This window comes from Saimiri boliviensis, chromosome 9 (genome assembly GCF_048565385.1).
Source record: "Saimiri boliviensis isolate mSaiBol1 chromosome 9, mSaiBol1.pri, whole genome shotgun sequence".
NCBI classification, from domain to species: domain Eukaryota; kingdom Metazoa; phylum Chordata; class Mammalia; order Primates; family Cebidae; genus Saimiri; species Saimiri boliviensis.
In genome coordinates, this window is record NC_133457.1 from 18,610,353 (window position 1) to 18,632,717 (window position 22,365).

At 35.7% G+C, this 22,365-nt stretch overlaps 1 protein-coding gene across 8 annotated transcripts in view; it reads left to right on the forward strand.

Annotated features, from left to right (window-relative positions):
* Window positions 1-22,365, forward strand: part of MME (membrane metalloendopeptidase) — a 128,321-nt gene that overhangs the window by 100,487 nt on the left and 5,469 nt on the right. For all 8 annotated transcript variants that reach the window (XM_074405524.1, XM_003925009.4, XM_010335749.3 and 5 more), the window contains 8 exons: window positions 332-412; window positions 1,722-1,825; window positions 8,782-8,840; window positions 15,337-15,456; window positions 16,951-17,084; window positions 17,189-17,254; window positions 20,873-20,968; window positions 21,298-21,374. In XM_074405524.1, the coding sequence (XP_074261625.1) occupies window positions 332-412; window positions 1,722-1,825; window positions 8,782-8,840; window positions 15,337-15,456; window positions 16,951-17,084; window positions 17,189-17,254; window positions 20,873-20,968; window positions 21,298-21,374 (737 nt within the window). The remainder of the gene's footprint in view (window positions 1-331; window positions 413-1,721; window positions 1,826-8,781; window positions 8,841-15,336; window positions 15,457-16,950; window positions 17,085-17,188; window positions 17,255-20,872; window positions 20,969-21,297; window positions 21,375-22,365) is intronic.

The window sequence follows — 22,365 nt, forward strand, 5'->3', positions numbered from 1 at the left end:
AAAGAAAAAGAAACCCTTTGAGAGAAAAAGTTTATAAAAGTACAAAATATGTAGAATAATGAGTTTTGTCAGTTTTCATGTTGGTTTTCTTGAGAAAGCTGCAGCCTATAAGGATAAGGCATTAGAAACTAAATTTCAAACCCATTTTTCATTTATTCTTAAACCTCCCCACAAAAAAAAGCCATTGCTATGATATCTGTTTAAGTATGTCAGACACTCATTTTATGAACAGTATGAATCAAGTTATTCAATTGCTAGTTATGGGCAGATTACAAGTTTGTATCTGAAAGTTGTATAATTATCTTCACATTCAATATTTTAATTTCCATAGGCCTTAGCAATTAAAGAAAGAATCGGCTATCCTGATGACATTATTTCAGATGATAACAAACTGAATAACGAGTACCTGGAGGTAAGTCTCTATAAAGAGTCTGGGCCACTGATACCTGAGGCTGGTGGTAGTGTCATTTTTAGCTATGGGGTGCCTGAAATTATGTGAAGTAGCCTAAAACCCCAGGTCTTATTATATAAAACCTTCAGTGTTAGCGCCAGAATTATATTTGTTTTAGCCTTTTTGTTTTCATTAGCCAGGATTATATTTGGTTATTGTTCATTTTGTTTCCATATATTCCATTTTAAGAACAGTAAGTAAAATCTGGTGTCCTTTAAAGAGTATCAAGGGATAGACATCAAGGTGGTGAACAAGAGGCAGATGCTCCTTATCATGTTTTACACAGGCTTCGAGTTTCCCTCCAGCTTCTAAGTTTTCTGTACTGGATAAACCAGTTCATGCTTACTCTATTTTAAAAGCAAACTAAACAAAACAAACCCTGATTTTGAGAACTAAAAACTATTTTGTTCTGCCCTGGTCATGTAACAGTTAAAAGAGCAGAGAGTTGCTTGAAGTCACGACAGTGCTGATTTCAGACTCAACCGAAAGTCCTGTTGCTAACTTTGTGGTCACCACACTACATGATACCCTGGTGACAGCAGGTGATCCTTGCCCAGTTCCCGGGATGACAATGATTTCTCATTCATTGATCACTAGTTTAGCATGGGGATTTGCAAGCCATACTGCCTTCTTCTCTTTCCATTTGCAGAAGAAACTTGACTTTCTCTTTTAAATGAGCTGGTTACAGCTTGTAAGCCCCAAGGGTCCTTACAGCAGGAGTGTAGTGGCTAGGAACAATTCAGAACCAAGCTCCTTCGTTCCAGATCCCAGTTCCAGCACTTATTTAAACTTGGGAAAGTGACTAAATTGTATCTCAGGTTCCTCGACTTTAAAAGGGGATAGGAACCCTTAGTTCATCTGTACTAAATGAGCATAATGTTAGATTCTATTAGTATAACAGAATTAAATGAGTATAATATATAATTTCAAGTACTTAGAACAGTACTTGGCACATGGTAAGTACTAAATAAGAATGTCCTATTGTCCGCCTGTGTTATGTGAGGATTAATGTCAATGTGAGGTTTGTCTGACACTGGTTTCCTTTGATTATTATAAAATAATAGACTGAATTCATGATTTGGTTAGAGTACTGACCTGTGATATACTAACAGAACTAGGTTAATTGGAACTACATCCTTTATTGGTAAGTTTTTTAATGCTCTCTGTTAACTTTATTGACTAATTTAAGAAAATATCCCCTATGTTTAAAGTAAAAATTTAGAAGACAATTGGTTTTAATATTTCCCCTGAAATCTTTTATGTAATCTAGTTGAACTACAAAGAAGATGAATACTTCGAGAACATAATTCAAAATTTGAAATTCAGCCAAAGTAAACAACTAAAGAAGCTCCGAGAAAAGGTGGACAAAGACGAGTGCGTATATTCCGGTTTCTAATCTGCTCATTTAGAAGCAGGCCTTTCCCTCCCTTTTTTGTTAGATTAAGTGAAAGAGCCTCAGTTAGAAAAATATTAAAAAGTACAACATACTCTTTTTATTAAGAACTTCTAAAAGCAACTAATTATGGTATACTAAAGATATGGATCAAGAATTTAACCAAATTAAAATATCTTTTTCATTAAGACATCATAAAATTTACCTCATTTCTTTAGTTCCTTCTTATATTATTGTCTGTCAGCTCAATTTATTTGTCAACAACATTCTCAAAAACACCTTAGCTGAAGTAAGCCAATCCATAGCTCCTTTAAGCCTTCTCTTAGGCCTTACTCTGTATCCAGAATTTTCTTCTGCTAACAGCCCCACCTTTTTTCTATCAGTCAATTCCACAACTCCATCCCCTTCAGAGATAGTTAATGTAAGACTTTTCTAAACCCTGTGGTAGTTAAATAGGAAATACCAAGAACGATTCTTATTCATAGTCTCCATATACTCTTAATCTCTGCTTATTAGTGACATCAGTACTTCATAAATAACTATTAGTTTAGAGTTTTTAACTATTTATTTTTTCTATTGAATAGATATATCTAACATATGTATTAGCATATGTGTTTATGCACTTAAATTTCTAGAACCACTTATATTGACTTTTTCTCCTTAGGCCCTTAGCCCCTAGAGAACAGGCCATAAAGTCTCAGCATCTAGCTGAGAATATCAGTTAAAACTAAATTAATGAGTGAGTGAGCAAGTGAAAAATAAACATACTAACTTAATTTGTGTGGTAACTAACACAATAACATGCCAAAGAGGTGCTTGGTTCATTCATGCATTCATTTATTCTTTCATGCATTTATTTATTTAATATTTTGAAACACGAAGTCCAGGTGTCATTGGGTACTGGGAGAATCAAAGGTGAACCTTGATTACATGACAAGAGCAGCAGGTAGACAGGACATGATGTAATAAACTGCACCACCAGGAGGGAAATGTCATGCCAAGAAAAGTACAAAGTGCTGTGGGCTTATTTGATGATAAGACTGTTCTGTTCTCAGCGAACCACGTACAGGTTGGACAAAACTGCTAATGGAAATGCCAGTACGTTTCAATCCTTACTCAACATGTTGAACTCTGGTAACACTGACGTGTCCTGACAGAGAGAGCAACTCTTTTGCTGACTTCTCAGTTTATGTTGGAACAAATCGTGTGTTGTCTGATGCTAAAAATGGGATTGCAAATATTATACAATGTTCAGTGTCCCATCTGGGAAAGAAAGAGTGTGGATACACATGCCTGGCGTTATAATCAAGTGACCATATCCTGTCACTCAGAACACACAAAAAGTTATGCAAAATAATTACCTGGGTGAATATGTAATCTGAGAGATTTCTTAGAAGTCTGTATATTTGTATTTCCTTAAAAATAGACATACTCAGATTTAGTAATTTTTAGCACTATAAAATATCTACAAATACTGTCAAATAGTATTTCTGAAATGGCCAAATTAATCAGTACCCATAGGACATCAGGAAATTTCTCCATACTTCTAAAAATAGTTGTTGAATTATTGCTTCATTTTTGCCATTTATGCTTCCATTAAGCCAACAAAGTCTGCAGATTTTCAATGTGTTTTGGGGTTGTAAGCAAAATATGTTTTATTGGCAAAAAGATTTCTGCTTTTTAGTTAGCATTTGATGAGGGACTCTATTTACTTTAGTTTAGCTTTATTTTCCAGAGGGGGAAGGGGAATTAGAAAAGGAAGCTGAACAGTTTAAAGATTGAAGTTTCAGGTAGTTCTTTTTAAAAACAAAATGAAACAAAAAGTATATCTTCAAACAACACAATTAAAAGGTCCTAAACTTCCATTTAAACTGAAACTGAACGAACTTTCCAAAAGAATTCTGATACGTTTATTTCAGTATAATCTCTTGAAAGGACAACATATAGTGGTGCACAGCTTCTGCTGCAATGTGCATTGCAATGGTGACCTCTGACTTCTTAGGGTCACCGGATAAAATGGGTCAGCCCTCTGGGAGCTTGGAGGACCCAATGATATACCAAGGCCCAAAGAGCTGAGTGCCTACTATGCTCCCACCACTGGTCTTAGCCCTAGGGATTCATTTGAGAACAAAACATGGAATATTCCTGCCTTCATGGAGTTACCTTCTCATGAGCTAGGTAGACAATAGTCTTATGTCAAGTTATGTAAGTACTGTTATATAGTATGGAATTGGTTTCAGTTCCTGGAAGTTCTCAGAATTACTTTAAATCAGGAGAAACGTCACCAAAGAAAATTCTGACAGAAGCAATCCACCCACTCATATGTCTCTGAAATTGGGAATTTCTCTGAATCTAGCGTACCAAGAGTGTGTGCACACATATGTGCATGTACACATATATGAGGCTAGCGAAGACAAAAAACATTATGCCTTACTGCCAAACAGAACTATACAGGAACAACTGGTAACATCTAAGAAAGAAGTAGTAATTTTCCATTACCTTTTGTTGAAAAAGAAGTGGCTTCTCCCAGGTTAGTGTCAGAATGAGAGTCTTAGCCTCAGACAGATTCAGGTAAGTCACTGGGAGTACTTCAGTTATGTTAACAACCATTATACAACAATAGAAGTTGTTTGATCCTACTATGCTTTTGTCTTTGTGTAAAAAGTTACACTTACAGGTCACTGGGAAGAGCCTGTGCTGTGGAGTCAGGGAATGAGGGGAGTAGACCTGAGTCAGAATTCCTGCTTTGCCTCCTAACCTCTGAACCTAGATTTTCTCTTTATAATCTGGTGATAATCACTTCGCTTTTGTCTTGCATGGTTGTGTTGTATGTTGTGTCATACACCTGGCACATAACTTAGGTGCTAGTTAAATAGTAACCCAGTGTGACATAGTAGCAAGAAATGATCATCTTCATTTTTAAAGAGGATGGCAAGAAAATGGCATTAATCCCTGTAATGAAATTTTGTGTATGATGCAGATCCACAGCTTAGGAGTAGATTTGAATGGAAGGTGAGCAGGTTCCTATTTTTCTTAGTTTAAATATTATTTTCCCAATTACATAACTTAGTTTGCATGTATATTAGGAAAGAGTTTAATAATCACATTGTGCCTCAGTTTCTGTACCTGCAAACATATTATATGGATGGTTTGAAAGATGAATGAAAGTATATGGAAAACTTTGAAGTCTTGATGAGAGAATACTGATAAACATAAAGAATTGCAGTGACGTTGTGATTCTAAGATAAGAATTCTTTCCACCCAGGGGACTGGAGGAAGACAGAGAAAAACTATCATATTGCACTGCTGATTTCAAATGAGTTGCTTTGAGACTACTAAATGCTGAGAAATTGAACACTTGCAGTAAAGGCGCATTAACAATTTCGTTGTTTTAAATTTTTAAGTTACACAAGAGTAGGTGAAAAAAAAATTTATTCTAGGTGCTTTTGCAATCTAGTGTGTTTATTATATCCAAAAGGCTATAGCATCAGTATGTTGTCTTCTGCTTTTCTTCCCAGCTATAAAAATGATTTCTGCACACTACTATGTGTGTGTGAAATTCATCAACACTAAGCTTCTTCAAGGTAATAAGAGTTAGAAAAGAAACACCTGGCTCCTCTGTCAAGCATATTTCAGTTCTATTCCCCACCCACATTGTTAGCTCAGCTTTGAGGAGCCATGCTGCTTCTAGTGGCCCCTCTTTGCTTTATTGCCGAATGCCCCCAAACAAGAATAAACTTACCTGATAAAATTATATCTCAGAAATTAAAAATACAGTTTCTTTCTTCCTGCTTCCCCACTCTTCGCTTCATACCACATACACCCCACGTTCATATACATACAGACCACTGGAGAAAGGATGAGACATGGAAGAACACAGTGCTTCATCTCTCAAGTCTGATAGTGCTCTGTGGAGGCTGTTAGTGTTTGGCCTGTACACTTCAAAGAGATCTTCAGGTAACCTACACCATCTATTATTTTAGGGCAAGAATCACCACCATTTCACTTTCTCTTCTGTGTGAATTTTCTCTTCTCTCTGTTGCCAGTCAGGGTCAAATTTGGACTGCATTCAAATCAAAAGAACTTACAGTTTTTGTTACATCACTGTTTAGTTGGCCCTGTTAATTTAGCTTTTACATCAACATTGTGAGATATTTCATGATTGACCACAAATATTAGACATTCAGTCTATAGCTGTTATCATCACCCTATTTAAGATGTAATGGTCTAATCATGATACTTCTAGTTCTGATCATTACCAGGGACAAAATGTCCTGTGCTTTTGGTAATTCCTCAGAGTGGTTTGAGGACACATCAAGAAAGATCTCAAAGAAGAAGAGGCAAATACCTATACACTCATGCTGTGTAAGCCCAACTGCCATAATTCTAATTTTATTTGAATGTTTGGTGGTCATAAATAGCTACCTATTTTCTTGAAGGTATAATTCACAGTGGACATTTTAATATGCAAAACTCTCCCTGCTGGAAAGTTACAAACATAAATGAAAATGCAGTCTTAAAGCCCTCAAAGTAATGTAACAGAAGAGCAGAAAAACACTAAAACAAAAGGTATAACATTTGTTTTTACAAAAGCAATAGACACAAGATGGATAATATATAAACCTCATTCATTTGTGTCCTACTTTTCTAATCTACTGTTACCTGAAACATTAGTTTCATATATCTAGTTCTTCCCCTCTGTAATAACAATTTAAACAATTTGGATTGGCACCTTTTCTATTTCAATATTCAGATTTTTGACTAGTCCAGACTCAAACAATCTGCAACTATTATTTGTAAGGACCTGTAAAAGCCCATGTAGAATTTACTGTCACTAAACCAGAAGTTCACAACTAAGAAACTGAACCCTAAAACCACTGGGATCTAGGTACCTTTTAAATTAACTTTTATAGCAATTAAAAACTATAAGCTATTTACATGTAAAATTTGCTGTCATGTTTGCTATGAAAATATCAAGGACACATCAGAATTACCTTTTTCAAATTATGCAAGGAACAACGTTTCCCCCTAGGAGTACTAAGAGCACATTTTCCATTTTGAACTTTTTGCCAGGCAGCTTGGTACCATATCTGAACCTGAATTATAGTAACTGTTTGAATATATATAAACATAGTCATAATATATTTTCTAATCATGATTTTTGTTTATATAAATATTTTCTTTTATAATATTTCTTAGTCACATAAATGAAATCTACTTGTTCTACATAGTTTCTGATCTCTCAGTGCTAGTCTAATATCCCTGGGTTTACATGTTTTTCTTGTGAGTTACCACAAATTATGTGGGAAGCAAATAGAGTTTAATTAAAATAAATAAAATTATATTGTTATAATCATCAACCTGCAAGAAATATTAAAATACTGCTGATGACTCAGCTTTGAGGAAATTAAGGAGGACTGATATATCAGTCCCCCCATCCTGTTTAAAAATGCTTTCTCAATTTAAAACAACAGCAGTCACAAACTAAGGAAGAAACACGTTGATCAATCATTCCTCCCCATCTCCAAGCTTATTTTCTTCCTTAAGAAAATTTCACAGAAATGTTAACTAGATTGTTTTTTAAAAGTCCCACATCCTTTATATAAAAAGTCTTATCAAGTTGTTGGAGAGAAACCCCATTCTTAGAATTTATCCATCAGTTGTTATTTATTGCCCTTTGCTAGTTATTTTTAAGAGATCAAAATAAAATTTACCTCTAACATCCCACAATAGTTACTGACATTGTAACTAAAGTGCTGATTTGGGCAGCTGACTTTGTACAGCTCACCTGCAAAGCAGGGTCTAGAAACAGTTCTGATATAACCTCATTGTACTAATTACTGTACATTTATTCTGTGAGTAGGGTAATAATAGTCTTACTAACAGTTGCCATGAAAGTAGAACAACTGCAGTGAAGCCATTAGTGGATGATATATGATTATCTTAAGTGCATTCATGTGAGCTGACATTTAAGAGGTTATTTGAAGTCAAGCAGTGTCCATTTTTCCAGTGAGTAAATAATGATATATGTAATAGTCTTATGAGAACTTTAATGCTGTTGCACAAAATTTTTAACACATGATTATTAATATGCAGTCTTCATAACATCTGAGCAGAAAGCCATGGGAACTTTGATTCCTAGCCTCATCACTCAAATTATCATGCAGGAGCCATTTTTTTCCATTTTCTCATTCATCCTATAGTTATTTATGCATTTTCCCATCTCCTCAACTGAACTATCATTTCCTGAAGTCAGGAACTGTATTTTATAACATCTCTAGATTTTATACAGAGCCTAAGACATGGTATAGACAGACAGACAGATAACTTTATTTAAGAATGACCTGGGTTTCGTTTTAAAGGCATACAAAAATATTTCTTGGCTCAATTAGCTGGAATGTGTTTTTTGAAAATACTTTTAAGTGGCAATAATCAGAGACATATTACTCTGAGACAACTACTTGAGATATCTTAGTTCCCAAAAAGTTTCTTTGTAAACCAGGAATTAATTACAGTATTTTTAATATACTTGAATCTGAAGTTTTGATGATCCACACTTCAGTATTCTGTCAACTGCTCCAGAATCGTTGTCATAGTTACCTAGTATCAGGAACATAAAGCTAAATAAATTTTAATGCAGTCTTAACCCATTGCAATTTCTAAAGTGATACATTTTAATAGGTTTTGCAACATCAGATGCCACCATAAAAATTCATGCAAATAAAAGATTACAGACTTGAATATATGCTGATGTTTTTCAAGAAATAGAAATACTTTCAAAAGAGCTCTCACTTCATGAGCCAATTTTTATTTGTTGATCATGTTTCAAACAGATAGGTAAGATTAATCCAGGAATAGTAATAATGCTTTAATTGTATGAGTGGATTGAATCAGATAATGCAGTATCATTTGTAATGAGTTCTTATGCTTTCTGCAGGTGGATAAGTGGAGCAGCTGTAGTCAATGCATTTTACTCTTCAGGAAGAAATCAGATAGGTAAGATGTATTCTTAAATAATTATTTAATATTTCTCTATTGTTCCCAACCTGTAGCACATTGTTTGACCAATTACAATACCTCTAAACAAGCATTGCTCAGGCTGAATTATTGATCTATTGAATACATTTCTTGAAAATAAATGCATCCATTAACTTTTTTCACTATAATAAAATTCAAATTAGTATAAATCACATTAAGTAGTTTTGTTTCTTTTTCAATATTCCTACTTATATCTAAAATAATTTATCATGTTTCTGAATACTTTTATTTTTAAGTATTTTTTAAGTCCCTTAAATATATCTATATAAAGTTATATTTATTTTAAGACTCACTAAGCATTAGCTTCTTAAAGTGGTTTAAGGTTTCAGGAGTCAACTTTTCACAGATCCAATCTTGGCAATTCTGTATGCTGGCTCTGTGAGAGATGGTCCTATTCTATGTCATCTTCCTTCAGGAAGGCTCCAATGGGTTGAGAAAGTTGGAAGCTCAGTTAAATTAGATTGAACTATTTGAAATTGTGTTTACCTAACCACATTGGATAAAAAAAGAAAAAAATAATAATATGGTCACTAGTAGTATTATTAAATACATATGCATAAATTAATACATGAGTAAATTATCATATATGATGAATAACTGAATGACATAATATGACAAAAATAGTTTTCTTTTCCTGGGAAGGCCTGAACATCTTTGAAATTTATATCACTTATCACATACCTTGGCCATTCTTTTTTCCAAGGGGATTTTAGCATTAGAAAGTACTCAGCTGATTCAGTACTGCCAAAAATATTCTAAACAAATAGTAGAGTAGACTTCTACCGGTGCCCTCAGGTTCTTCAGGTGCACTAGAATTAAGAGAGACGATAACCTCAGCATTATTCTAAACCATTCTTCTTATATCTCAGAGTCTGTTGTAAGCCTCATTTTTATTCAATTCTATTACCAATTAGATTAGAAATTATAAAAAAATCTTACAAGATATTTATCATTGGTTAAAAAAAACTAACCTTTAAATAAATTATATATTTTTATGTTAAAGTTTGATTATACCTTTCCCTACTGCTTTCAAGTCAAGAGTTAGATTAAGAAGTTATCTACATTTTCTTTTAGTATTTTTATTATTTCTATTTTTGGAGTAAAACCTTAATCCATTTGGAATTTACTTTGGGTATGTGACCTGAAAATGAATTATCTAAAGTACCCAGAAAAGATTGTTTTATATAACATATAAATAATAAGTAAGATATGTTTACTCGGGTTAAAATTACTTAGCTCAAAGTCTAAGCTAATGTTTTCTGCTAGGGCAATGATTGCTAAAACCCAGACCAGAATCTGCTTAATGATCAACTCTTCAGAACCTGTGCAGTCAGTCCTTTATAATATAGTCTTTGAAACCATTCAGATCTTCTTTTTAAATGCCTTTATCTCTAGAGGGTCTTCACTTTGAAGCCCTTTTTTAATATTCAGTAGTTAAATCAGTGTAAGATCTAATTCATTTGATACTGAGACAAATGGAATAATTAACTTTCAATGGAATTTCGAGTCAAAGTGAGGTAACTTAGACCCCTTAGCTCTGCATTAGGGCAGACTAAGGGATGCAGCTTCATTTCAGTCCAGCCCAGGGAGGACCCTGGATCCTATCAGACCTGGTGCTGATGCATCCTCAGTAGGACCACTCTGGCATGTTCAGTCCTTCAGCCCTTCTCTAGAGCAGGCTCAGGCATTTATGCCAAGACAGGAGCTTGTTGGATTATGAATTACTCCAAGTCCCTGGAGGTGGCTCAAAATGGGCCCAATTCAGAGATTCCCCAATCAGAGAAGAGATGAAAATATTTTCATTTTGAGTTTAATGTCCTGAAACCAAAGAAGCACACAGAAAAAGGAAAAAGAAGGTAAAAGTGGCCCAACATTTCACAAAATAAACATACTCCTCTGGCAAATCAAGAATGAACTATAATAACAATTCTGACTATTTAAAAAAGATGTTTTCAAAGATCCTTAAAGATCCAGTGGAAACATAAAATAAGAAAAATTGTCAAGCTCTTTTTATGTGCTTGTCGGCTTCTTGAACAGTAAAGAGGGGAGATCCTGGAAATGCACACTTTTTCTCTTTGAAAATTTAAATCTTCAAAGTGAGGATTGTCTTAACTAAAAATAGTTGAAGAGTCAAATCTCCATCTTTTTTCTTGATAGAAATGTGTATGTGGGCTGGGCGCGGTGACTCATGCTGTGATCCTAGCACTTTGGGAGGCTAAGGTGGGTGGATCAACTGAAGTCAGGAGTTCGAGACCAGCCTGATCCAACATGGTGAAATCCCATCTCTACTAAAAATACAAAAATTAGCCTGGCATGGTGGTGGTGCCTGTAATCCCAGCTACTCGGGAGGCTGAGGCAGGAGAATTGCTTGAACCCATGAGGCAGGGGTTGCAATGAGCTGAGATCATGCCACTGCACTCCAGTCTGAGTGACAGAGTGAGACTCTGTCTCAAAAAAAATGTTTATGTGTATACGAATACACACAGACATACCTATATACGTGTCTTCTTGCCACACTGTCTTAATGAATTTGGGATAATGTCCATTACAAAATTAGGGTTGGTATAGAATAGCATGTGCCACATAAATAACCCCCTCCCCACTACGCACACACATAGACATATAAATACTCCAGATTTGATTGCATATAATTTCTCTTGGGAATGATCATTTTATGTTATGTTAAAAAAATTGTTTTGTTATATAGAGACTTACTCATATCAGTAATTTCTACTTCTCAATTCAGTTTTCACCATTTCGTTAGAACTCACATATGTAGGCGACATTCCAATTTGTATGCATTCCTACCTCTTCATAGCAACAAAAAAGTCAATTTCCAAGAAAGAAGGCAAACTAAAAGTGCTTAATCCACTGTTCCTCTTCCTTGCATGTTTATTTCATGGCGCTCTAGAAGGCCTCCATGCTATAACATTAGGAAAGCTGCACTTGAATGTTTTGTCACATGGTTCTCTGTAAGTTCTAGGCACTCTTCTGTCATCATATTAAACCTTAAAATCTCAGTCAAGGAAATAATTAAATGTATCCTCCTTTTTCGTTAAAATTGCAGAAAGAATTTTTTAATTTTTTTTTTTTTCAGTTTCTCAAATGTATAAGTTCTTTAGTGTGTTCAGCCTGTGTGGAATATAAATACCTTGATATAGTTAAATTTTCTAAATTGTCTTATTCATTCTTAGGAGTTTTATTTTCAGACTTGAAAATTAAGACTATTTCCAAACACATTGTTACTCCATTTAATATAAAAAGAATGTTTAGGCTGTGCATGGTGGCTCATGCCTGTAATCCCAGTACTTTGGAAAGCTGAGGTGGGCTGACTACTTGAGCTCAGGAGTTGATACCAGCCTGGGCAACATGGTAAAACCCTGTCTCTACCAAAAACTTCAAAAAATTAACTGGGCATGTTGGTGTGCACCTGTGGTCCCAGCTACTTGAGAGGCTGAGGTGGGAGGATTTCTTGAGCCTGGAAGGTAAAGGTTGCAGTGAGCTGAGCCCATGCCACTGCACTCCAGCCTGGGTGACAGAGTAAGACCCTGTCCCCCGCCACCCACCAAAAAAGGATGTTTAATTATTTTCCACTAAAAAAAATTGCTTAATTGCTACCTTAGGCTTTATATGAAATATTCTAAAATTGAATTGCTAGCAGCCTTCAAAAAACAAACCACACAAGTTGTGATGGGGAAGGGAAAAAGGGAGAAGAGGAAACGCAATCTGTTGCTTCATAGACCAATGACTTATTTAATTAATGAACTTGTTGACAATCATGAACATAAAAAACGCACAACTAAGCAGCTGGTATAAACAACAGTTGTGATACCTACTAGTAACAGCAATAAGGCTAATGGGGAAAATCCTCCTTACAAAGATTTAGCTGACAAAGGAAAAGGGGAGGTCATATTTAGCAAAGCTGAACTTGAAGACTAATATTTAATAAGAACCATAAAAGTCTTATCACTTGCCTGAAGAATGGCATATCGGGGTGTAATTAAAGCAGCAAGATCTTTATAGTTAATATTTAGTCTTGATAGCATGTTTCATAACAGCATTTTATATAATGTATAATGGGTGGATTTTAGTCAAAGTACATAGTGTGGGAGATAGTATTCACTTTAAGTTAATAAAGTGCTGCACATAATTTTTATACTTTAAGCTAAAAATAATATCCTGGCTCTATTTAGCTCAGGCTGCTACACATGAGGTATAACTTTCATCAAAATTTCCTAAGAACAAAAGTACTTTTTTGTTGTGTCATTTGAATGTTATGGCAACTTTCCAAATTTTTGGAGAGGTCTGGAGAGCAATTAAATTGCTCAGCTAACTTTTAAAATATTCTCTGTAAATATCTAATATTTATCCCTGAAGCCCATGCTAGGTTATATTGTATTCAGGCCAACTGAAAGACCAAGAAATAACATTTGCTACTCTGTGTTGCCTAAAGCTTAAATTTCTTAAGGTCAGGGCCCTTCTTTTGCATTCTTAATGTCCTGCATAGGGGCTTTGCACTTAATATGTGTTGATACTGAAGGTTTTTTTTTTTTTAATTACAGAAAATAATGTTTCAGTTATTCAGGGGATACTAGAGTTTTAAGCCATTAAAGATAGAATTACTAAACAATGAACATTTAATTAATTTTAATTTCTTTCTAAGATCAAAGATTAATGATCTCTAAATAACATGACTGAAAATTTTACTAAACAGGGGAGGTAAATACTAATACAAGATGTAGATTATCTTTCCTTGGAATATATTTATATATGAGACACATTATTAGCGTATTTCAGAAATAATGAAATATATTTGGTCAGAGTATATATTACAGGAGAATACTGGAATGGGGTGGGGAGGGGAGGTATGACGGAGATGGAGACGTGGGTGAGGACCCTGGAGCCACAGGCCAGAAAGATGTGTTTACCTAGAGAGCAATGGTAAGTCTTCCAAAGATTTTTAGCAGGAGAGTGATGATACCCAGAGTTGTCTTTAATCTGGCTGCAGGATAGTGGAGACAGGAGAGAGGACCCTGGAGCCACAGGCCAGAAAGATGTGTTTAGCTAGAAAGCAATGGTAAGTCTTCCAAGGAGAGTGATGATGCCCGGAGTTGTCTTTAATCTGGCTGCAGGATAGATTCAGAGAGTAGATGAGATTTAGAATAGATTATAGTTGGGTGAGACAGGAAGTAGGAGACTGATTAGGAAATTAAGTCATTCTTGAGACAAGGAATGAGAGGATGTGTGAACAGAACAGTGACAGGAGGAGATAAACCAAAGATGCTTCTGAAAGCTACCTTACACGGCTTCTGCCTAAGCAGACTTGTAAAAGACTGTAAAAGAAAGGAGGCATCTAAGATAAATGGAAACATTTATTTCTGCTGATAGAGACCCTTCAAGTGCCATTAGCAGACATAATACAAAGACTGAGAGCGTAGAGGGGAAAATGAATTTGGTGTTTGATGCATTAAATGTAACAAGTTTGTGAGACATCTAAATGAAGGAAGTTAGCAAGTTAATGCAGATGTCAGGAAGACATATTGAAAACTACAATTCATTTATTTACTAAATACTTTAGGACACATTAGTAAGTTACAGTGAGCGTTCATTTGTTTATCATTGATTATTCATGGATGCACAATACATTTCCTGAGCACTGATTTTGTTCCAGGTGCTGTTCTAGTTTTACGTATTGTTCAATTTTAGACATTTAGATAATAAACTAGAAAAAAGTATGAAATAAAAAATAAACACATGTATATACAGACACACAAATCTGCTCTCAAAGGGCTAATATTTGAGGAGGTGGAAGAGATTGGGGCAGACAGGAAAAGGAAGGACTCTGGTCATAAAAAAAGAAATACATAGAATAAGAGGTAGTCATAAATGCCTTGATGAAAATAAGGTAAAGTTATGTGATTGAGGTATACCTTCAATTGAGTGGCAGTGTTTATTTAAGATATTCTTGTAGATGGATACAATTTCTGCAATAACATTAAAAATAATACTTGTGCTATTAAGTAACTATTTCTTCCAAATATTTATAAAGGGGAAAGGACCTTCTGAATGAAGGTTATAACTTCCCTTTGCTCCAAACTCCTTACAGCACAAAACAATCTTAAAAGCCATTGTAAAGTGAATGGTGATAATAAATCCTAGATTATTGCACCACTCCAGGATGAACTCTGTTGTCATCCATAAGAAAATGTCTGCATTGGCTGCATTGGTTTCTATTACAGAAGGTTTTTTTATATAACTAAGTGAAACTGACATAGTGAGCGGCAGTTTAGCAAGCACAAAGCCAACCCCAAGCCTGCTGTCACTGAATAACGCCATAGTGGCATGTGCCTGTAGTCCTGGCTACTGAGGAGGCTGAGGAGGGAGGAGTGTCTCTAAGAAAATAAAAATTAAAAAAAAATAGGCCACAAATAATCCCTATGTTCTCTCCTTGTAGTCTTCCCAGCTGGCATTCTGCAGCCCCCCTTCTTCAGTGCCCAGCAGTCCAACTCACTGAACTATGGGGGCATTGGCATGGTCATAGGGCATGAAATCACCCATGGCTTCGATGACAATGGTAGGTGCGGTTGATATTTTCCTTTGGCTGAGGCATATGCTCATAAATTGCATTAAGAGTTATTATAATTTATCAATACAAAACCGCATTTATTCAAACAGGAATGATTTCTTTATTTTTCACCACACTTTCAATTTTTCCTTCAAATTGTTGCTTAAGAAGATAAAAAATCTTATAGTGAGTGAAGTAATGTATGCTTTACACTCTGACAGAATGAAGCAAATATTCCTATTGAGAAAATACTATGGTATTTGTCAGCAGCAGCGAAAATGCTTGGTCTTAGTTTCCGGATTGTGTATGACTTATCTTGTCATACTCTTAAAGGACAGGCTGCCTGACTATGTCTTAAAATCAGATGTAAAATTAGAAAATATTGCCTCTCCAAGTACTCATAAGACTGTTAAGCTGCTTTGGGTCAAGGACTTTTTTGTTTTTTTGTTGTTGCTTTTTCCTATCTTGTATCTACTATCTAGTTCAAGTCTTTGCAAACAGTTAGGCACTTAAATGCTACCCTAAATGGCAAAATCAATTTAGAGTTTCAATCAAAGCTGAATTCCTGAGAAGAATAAAGACATGAAATATGTAAAAAGGTGGCAGTTGAATTTATGACAAGGTTCGTTCACAAACGGAAAGAAAGTAGAAAGAGAAAATAGGGAATAATCATCCCCATTTTAGAGAACCAGAGAAAGAAAAAGAGGCAGAAATGTTAGAATTCTTGAAAAGACATTACTAAGTGTCTATTAACTCAAACTATGTAACAGTCTTAACAGGTAGGTTCTAATACTGTTTCTGTTTTTCAAGTGGAAAAAGATAAAACCTCATGATAGATTTGCCCAAAGATACAAAACTAGGAACTGGTGAAGCAGGAGGTGAGTTCAAGTAGGATGGCTACATAGCCCTTTTCTTAATCACTACATCATAGATAAACATAAAAACAATGGTAATACTAGGTGTCAAAACACACGATAAATACAACTGGAGCTTAAAAGGGGGAAAGATCCATGTAGTTTATGGTTGGCAGGGAAGCTACAGGAGAGAAAGACTTTTTGTGTGTGTGCTTGAAGTTGAGGGAAACTGTGAGACCACAGCGTCCAATGAAGGAGTCAGGAATATGAAATTCATGCCAGAATAAAAATGTTGACTGTTTAAAATCTCGAAATATCAAACTGAACATACTTGGCTCAGGTAAAAACCATTCAACAGAACAAGGCATAATTTCAGGAATATTTTGGCTGGTGGCCTCATCTGAGGTATCAAGAGCCAAATGAGTGAAATGTCTGGGTCAATACTGAGGCACATCTACAAAGAGAGCTCTGGCAGTCCAGGCTTTGCCAGCTCTGTGAGGAGGAGGGATGACAGTTTTTCTCATCATCTGTCTTAATTTATTGTTCTGTCACACAGCAGTATTTCAGTCCTTGCACTTTGAATTAAAGATATCTTATGATAATTCTTGTTGTAATGAGTTCCCATTTCACTTAAATAAATCTATTACAGGCAGAAACTTCAACAAAGATGGAGACCTCGTTGACTGGTGGACTCAACAGTCTGCAAGTAACTTTAAAGAGCAATCCCAGTGCATGGTGTATCAGTATGGAAACTTTTCCTGGGACCTGGCAGGTGGACAGCACGTATGTCATTAGCATTCTCTTGAAAAGTTTTAGACATGTTCAATCTTAAATGTATTATTGGTGTTTTTTAAAAAACAATCTGAATAAAGTGTCTTTTTTAACAGCTCAATGGAATTAATACACTGGGAGAAAATATTGCCGATAATGGAGGTATTGGTCAAGCATACAGAGTAAGTTAAAAGATTTTCTTTCCATGTTAGTGATTTGGAGCATTTTTCATATTTAATAATTCATTTAAAACCTTTTGCAAAAAAAGAAACTCATATAAAGTAAGTAGTAAATGATGAATAGAAAATGGAAAAAATGTGAGGAGAAAGAGTTGTGAATATGCCAGCCATAAGGGTCAATACGTTGATGTGACAGAGCTGAACACTTAAGTTGGCAAAGAGCTAAAAAGAAGAGAAAACATGGAATATTATATCAGCCAAAATGAGAAGATATGCAAGTTCACAAAGGAGGCAACATTTTTCTAAGACATAATCTCTGAAATAATTTTTTTTTAGAAAAGATATTCCATAAGAAGGATTATTTCAGGGTCATTGACCAATAGAAGAAATGGGACCTTCCATTTTGTAGCAGGTGAAGTAGCATTTGGGAACAAAAATCAATGTAAACCACGGGCCTATTAAACCATAGTTCATATATGACACATTAAGGGACTAAAAGGATATGGTTCCAGCACATGGCCTTGTAGTCAACCACACTTTTATACACAGAGGAGTATTATCATTGGAGCATCCCTTAGAATCCCATTTAGCCTTCCATTTATTCTTGCATTCAACACATATTTATTGAGGCTTAATAGGTTTGGCATTATTCTAAGAACTAGAAATAAATCAATGAATGCTTTATAAAAGGTCGTTATTTGAGAATCTGAGCAATGGTTAAAAAATAGTCTAGTGGATGCCATGTACATATAAAAAAGCAGGGAATTTCATAAAAGGATGGAGGATTGATGGTCTAAGAAGCCACAGAGAGGAGTAAGGATGATTTTGAGTGTTTCTCTCAACTGTGAAGTAGCCCATATGTAGGAGAACAAGCAGAGTTTACTTGAGATGTCACACGGGACAAGTTGTCCCTAGGCTGGAATTAGGCTTCGCTAAGGCAAGGATGTATGGAATGATCAGTGGAGTGAATGAGGATGTAGAATCATTTGTTCATTATAGAAATGTTTGGTGTAGAGTGGAGGAGGAGAACATCGATGGTTGGGCCAGGGAAGAGGAAGCATCAGAGAAGTGTAGGAAGAGGTGACTGATGGGGCCTGCAATTTGTCAGTGACCAAGGATGATCAGAGTGTGAAGCTTGGGAGATTAAGTCTGCTACAAGATTTCCAAAAGAATGAGTCCCAGCCAGTTCCAGGGTTTGGAACTGATTGGGACTCTTTGAATGCTTAGTGATTTTTTACTTTTTCTTTTTTCTTTTTTGAGATTGAGTCTCAATCTTTTTGAGACTTTTTGCCCAGGCTGGAATACAGTGGCATGATCTTGGCTTACTGCAACCTCCACCTCCCAGGTTCAAGTGATTCTCCAGCCTCAGCCTCCTGAGAAATTGGAATTATAGGCACACACCACCACACCTGGCTAATTTTTGTATTTTTAGTAGAGATGGGATTTTGCCAGGCTGGTCTTGAACTCATGACAATCAAGCAATCAGCCTGCCTTGGCCTCCTAAAGTGCTGGGAATACAGGCGTGAGCAACCGCACCCAGCTGCATTTTACCTCTTTGGGTGCTGGATGTTCTTTGTTCCTATAAATATTCTTGAACTTCATTCTAGGATACAGTTAAATTCCTTGAAAATGGTTTGATTCTTTTGGGTCTTTCTCTTGTAACTTTGTTAGTTGGGAGGGGGTGAGGGTTCAGTCTAGGGACATTATTCCTGACTGCTGCGATAAGAATCTACTCTGAGAATCTTGGGGGTTTCCATTTCTTGTCTTGTGTAAGTACCAGACATTGTTCTGTCTAATCCTTTTGGGTGTGTTTTGCTCACACACATCTTTAGATCAAGACTAAGCTAAATGCTTGAGGGTGACCATCTGTAATCTCGGAGGTTCTCTATTTGTGTAGCTTTCTCCTCTTTAGTACCCTGTTCTTGGTGTCCCTGGACTCTCAGCTCCTTCTCCTCAACTGAAGGAGTCCGCCCGGCTCTGACTGGTTTTCTCCTATGATGTAGCCTGAAAACTCTCAGGACAAAAAGCTCAGCAGTCATAGGACTCACTTTATTTTTTCACCATCTCTCAGGGGTCATTCTCCTTTTTGTCTGATGTTCAACGTTATGGAAACCATTGTTTAAAATATTTTGCTCATCATTTGGTTATTTCAGCAAGAAGTTAAATCTAGTCCCTATCACTCCATCTTGGCTGGAAATAGAAGGCATTGGCACTCAATATTTCCATGTTGATTCTAACATGGGAATGATTGAGAATCACTGCTATAAAATCCAGCCAAAGTTGGGATTGATAGTACTTCCATGGAGATCCTCACCTAGACCAAGTACAGAATTGTAATGATGATGCCAATTACAATTGTGCAAATATTTTATTATGCTTTAAAAATATGTAAATTCTTAACATGTAATGCCTGCTCCCCGCCCCACCACCCCACTAGATTGCGAGCTCTCTAAGAGGGAGTAGGTGCAAGCCTTTCCCATATCCCCAGCATCTTTATGTAGTAGAGGTTCAGGCAGTGCGTAATGGCTCATGCCTGTAATCCCAGCACTTTGGGATGCCAAGGCAGGTGGTTCACCTGAGGTAAGGAGTTTGAGATCAGCCTGGCCAACATGGTGAAACTCCGTCTCTGCTAAAAATGCAAAAATTAGCTGGGTGTGGTGGTAAGTGCCTGTAATCCCAGCTACTCAGGAGGCTGAGACAGCAAAATCACTTTAATTCAGGAGGAGGAGGTCACAGTGAGCCAAGATTGTGCCATTGCACTCCAGCCTGGGCAACAAGAGAAAGACTCCATCTCAAAAAAAAAAAAAAACAAAAACAAAAAAAAAAAAACCATAGTAGAGGTTCAATAAACCTATGTTGATGGTAAGTAGGAAGAAATGAAATATATCTTCTATTCATCCAGTTGGTCACCTTCTAAAGGTGTATTAAATTGGAAATGACACATCTCAGAAAGTTTATTATCAATTCCTTCTGAAAGTGTATTTAGTAGAGGAAAACTCAGTTTTTTCAGTAGTACACATAAATCCTTAAGAACTAAGAGTACTTTCTGACATTCAGATTACCTAAATATTTTCCTCTGAATGTAACTGAGGCTCAGTCCATTTTGTCCTGTTTTCAAAAGACCAGAATAGTTGCATTTTATTATCCTCAGACTCATAGGAGACTGGGCCTCTAAGGGATCTCAAGAGAATCCTTTGACTTGGCAAGAATCACTCTAAGTCTGGTGAGTCTATTTTGGTAAGAGAGTAGTAACTAAGCTAATTGTAGGCTTCCTTGGCAATTCATTTGTCCTGACTAGCCTTATTTGTCAATTTATAAAACAACATTTAGATAAGCTTTTCATTACTTAAGTCATCCATTCATTCCATTGACATTTATTGATCATCTGACATGTGCCAGGCTCTTGTCATCTACTAATTATATCTTGTTCTTTTCAGAGCATTTGTAAATAAATTTGATTTGTCTTTCTAATTCATGAAATAGTTGTAAGTAACCATATCTAAATGTATTATTAGGGTGATTTTAATATAAAAAATTACTTGGTAACATAATCTTTTACATAGGTTTATATGTAACCTTAGGAATTATAATTATTGTTTTTCTATTTTATCCACTGCCTAGGCCTATCAGAATTATGTTAAAAAGAATGGTGAAGAAAAATTACTTCCTGGACTTGACCTAAATCACAAACAACTGTTCTTCTTGAATTTTGCACAGGTATTGTGTCTTTCTTGATTGATAGATATGAAAACCATTTTGAGTTATAATTTCACAGTAAGTTAGATATCACATGCTGAGTTCTCTTGTTTTAATCATTTGTGGCAGAGCATTTGACTTGATTCACTTTCATTGTTTATAATAGACTGTTGGATCATATTAATAATAAATAACTATGTTCCTGGTTGCCTTTCATTGAACATTAAGAGCTAATGGTTGAGGAATACAGAATTCCAGTTTAATTTTTCTCCCTCCCCTCAACCTGCTCAAACAAATAATCCTGGATTGAACCTGAGTGCATTCTTTGCTTTTTCTATTCCTATCTCTAGGTGTGGTGTGGAACTTATAGGCCAGAGTATGCGGTCAACTCCATTAAAACAGATGTGCACAGTCCAGGCAATTTCAGGTGCGTGGGTATGAACAGCAATATTGGGTCCATTGCTTCCACATTTGGAATTTAGCCTTTTCTAACTCCAATAGAATCAACAAAACACATCAGAGCATTTTACATAAGCATACCCTTGGCCACTCTTTTCCTTAGAACTTACATGTCTGAGTCTCAAGGCTTGATCAATTCCAATAAATATGTCAGCTCAGAACAGTGGCTCAATTTAAAGCTAGCACGAAGACATTTCTAAGAGGCTGTGAATGGTTTAGGCCCAGACCAAGGACCTCCAAACTGCAAAGAACAATTCCAACATAAAGGAAACTTTCTACTAATTAGAGATTCTTCAATATGGAATAACATTATTCCCAAAGCTTCAGGAAAAAGTACATTGAAGCAGAGGTCAGAGAACAGCCCATCAAGGACGCTAGAGAAAAATGCTCTATGGAGTGGAATATTGAGCTAGAAGAAGTTAAAGTCCCTCCCAAATTAAAAAAATCTAAGAAAGCAATGTTGAAGAGAGTCATTCTAACCAACATTTGAATGTTAATTGTAGATCCCATGTATTTGTTTTAGAACAGAATTCCTAATGCTCTCCTTTCCCATGTACTAGGACACCCAATCACTCATTTGTTGATCAACAACAGCTCTCAGGCCAGAAAGTTTGAAAAGGGGAAAAAAAAAAAAAAAACCTAAAACTTTTATAGGATGGTTGGAAAATGAAATTTGAGAACAAAAGAGAACTAATAGGCTAAATTTCAAAAGCCGTACATAAAATGAATGTGAACATACTTCCCAGATCATTTAATCCTGGAGAAAAAAACATATTCAATTATGGAGAAAAACATATCCAATTATGAAGCAATAAACTAGCACATTTAAAAATTAAAGAATTTACTCAGCTTGTTCTAGTATCATCATCATCATCATCATCATCCATCATCATCATCATCATCTAGTATTTGCCTGAACATTTCTTTCAACATTCATTCACTCAATAACTGCTTATGGT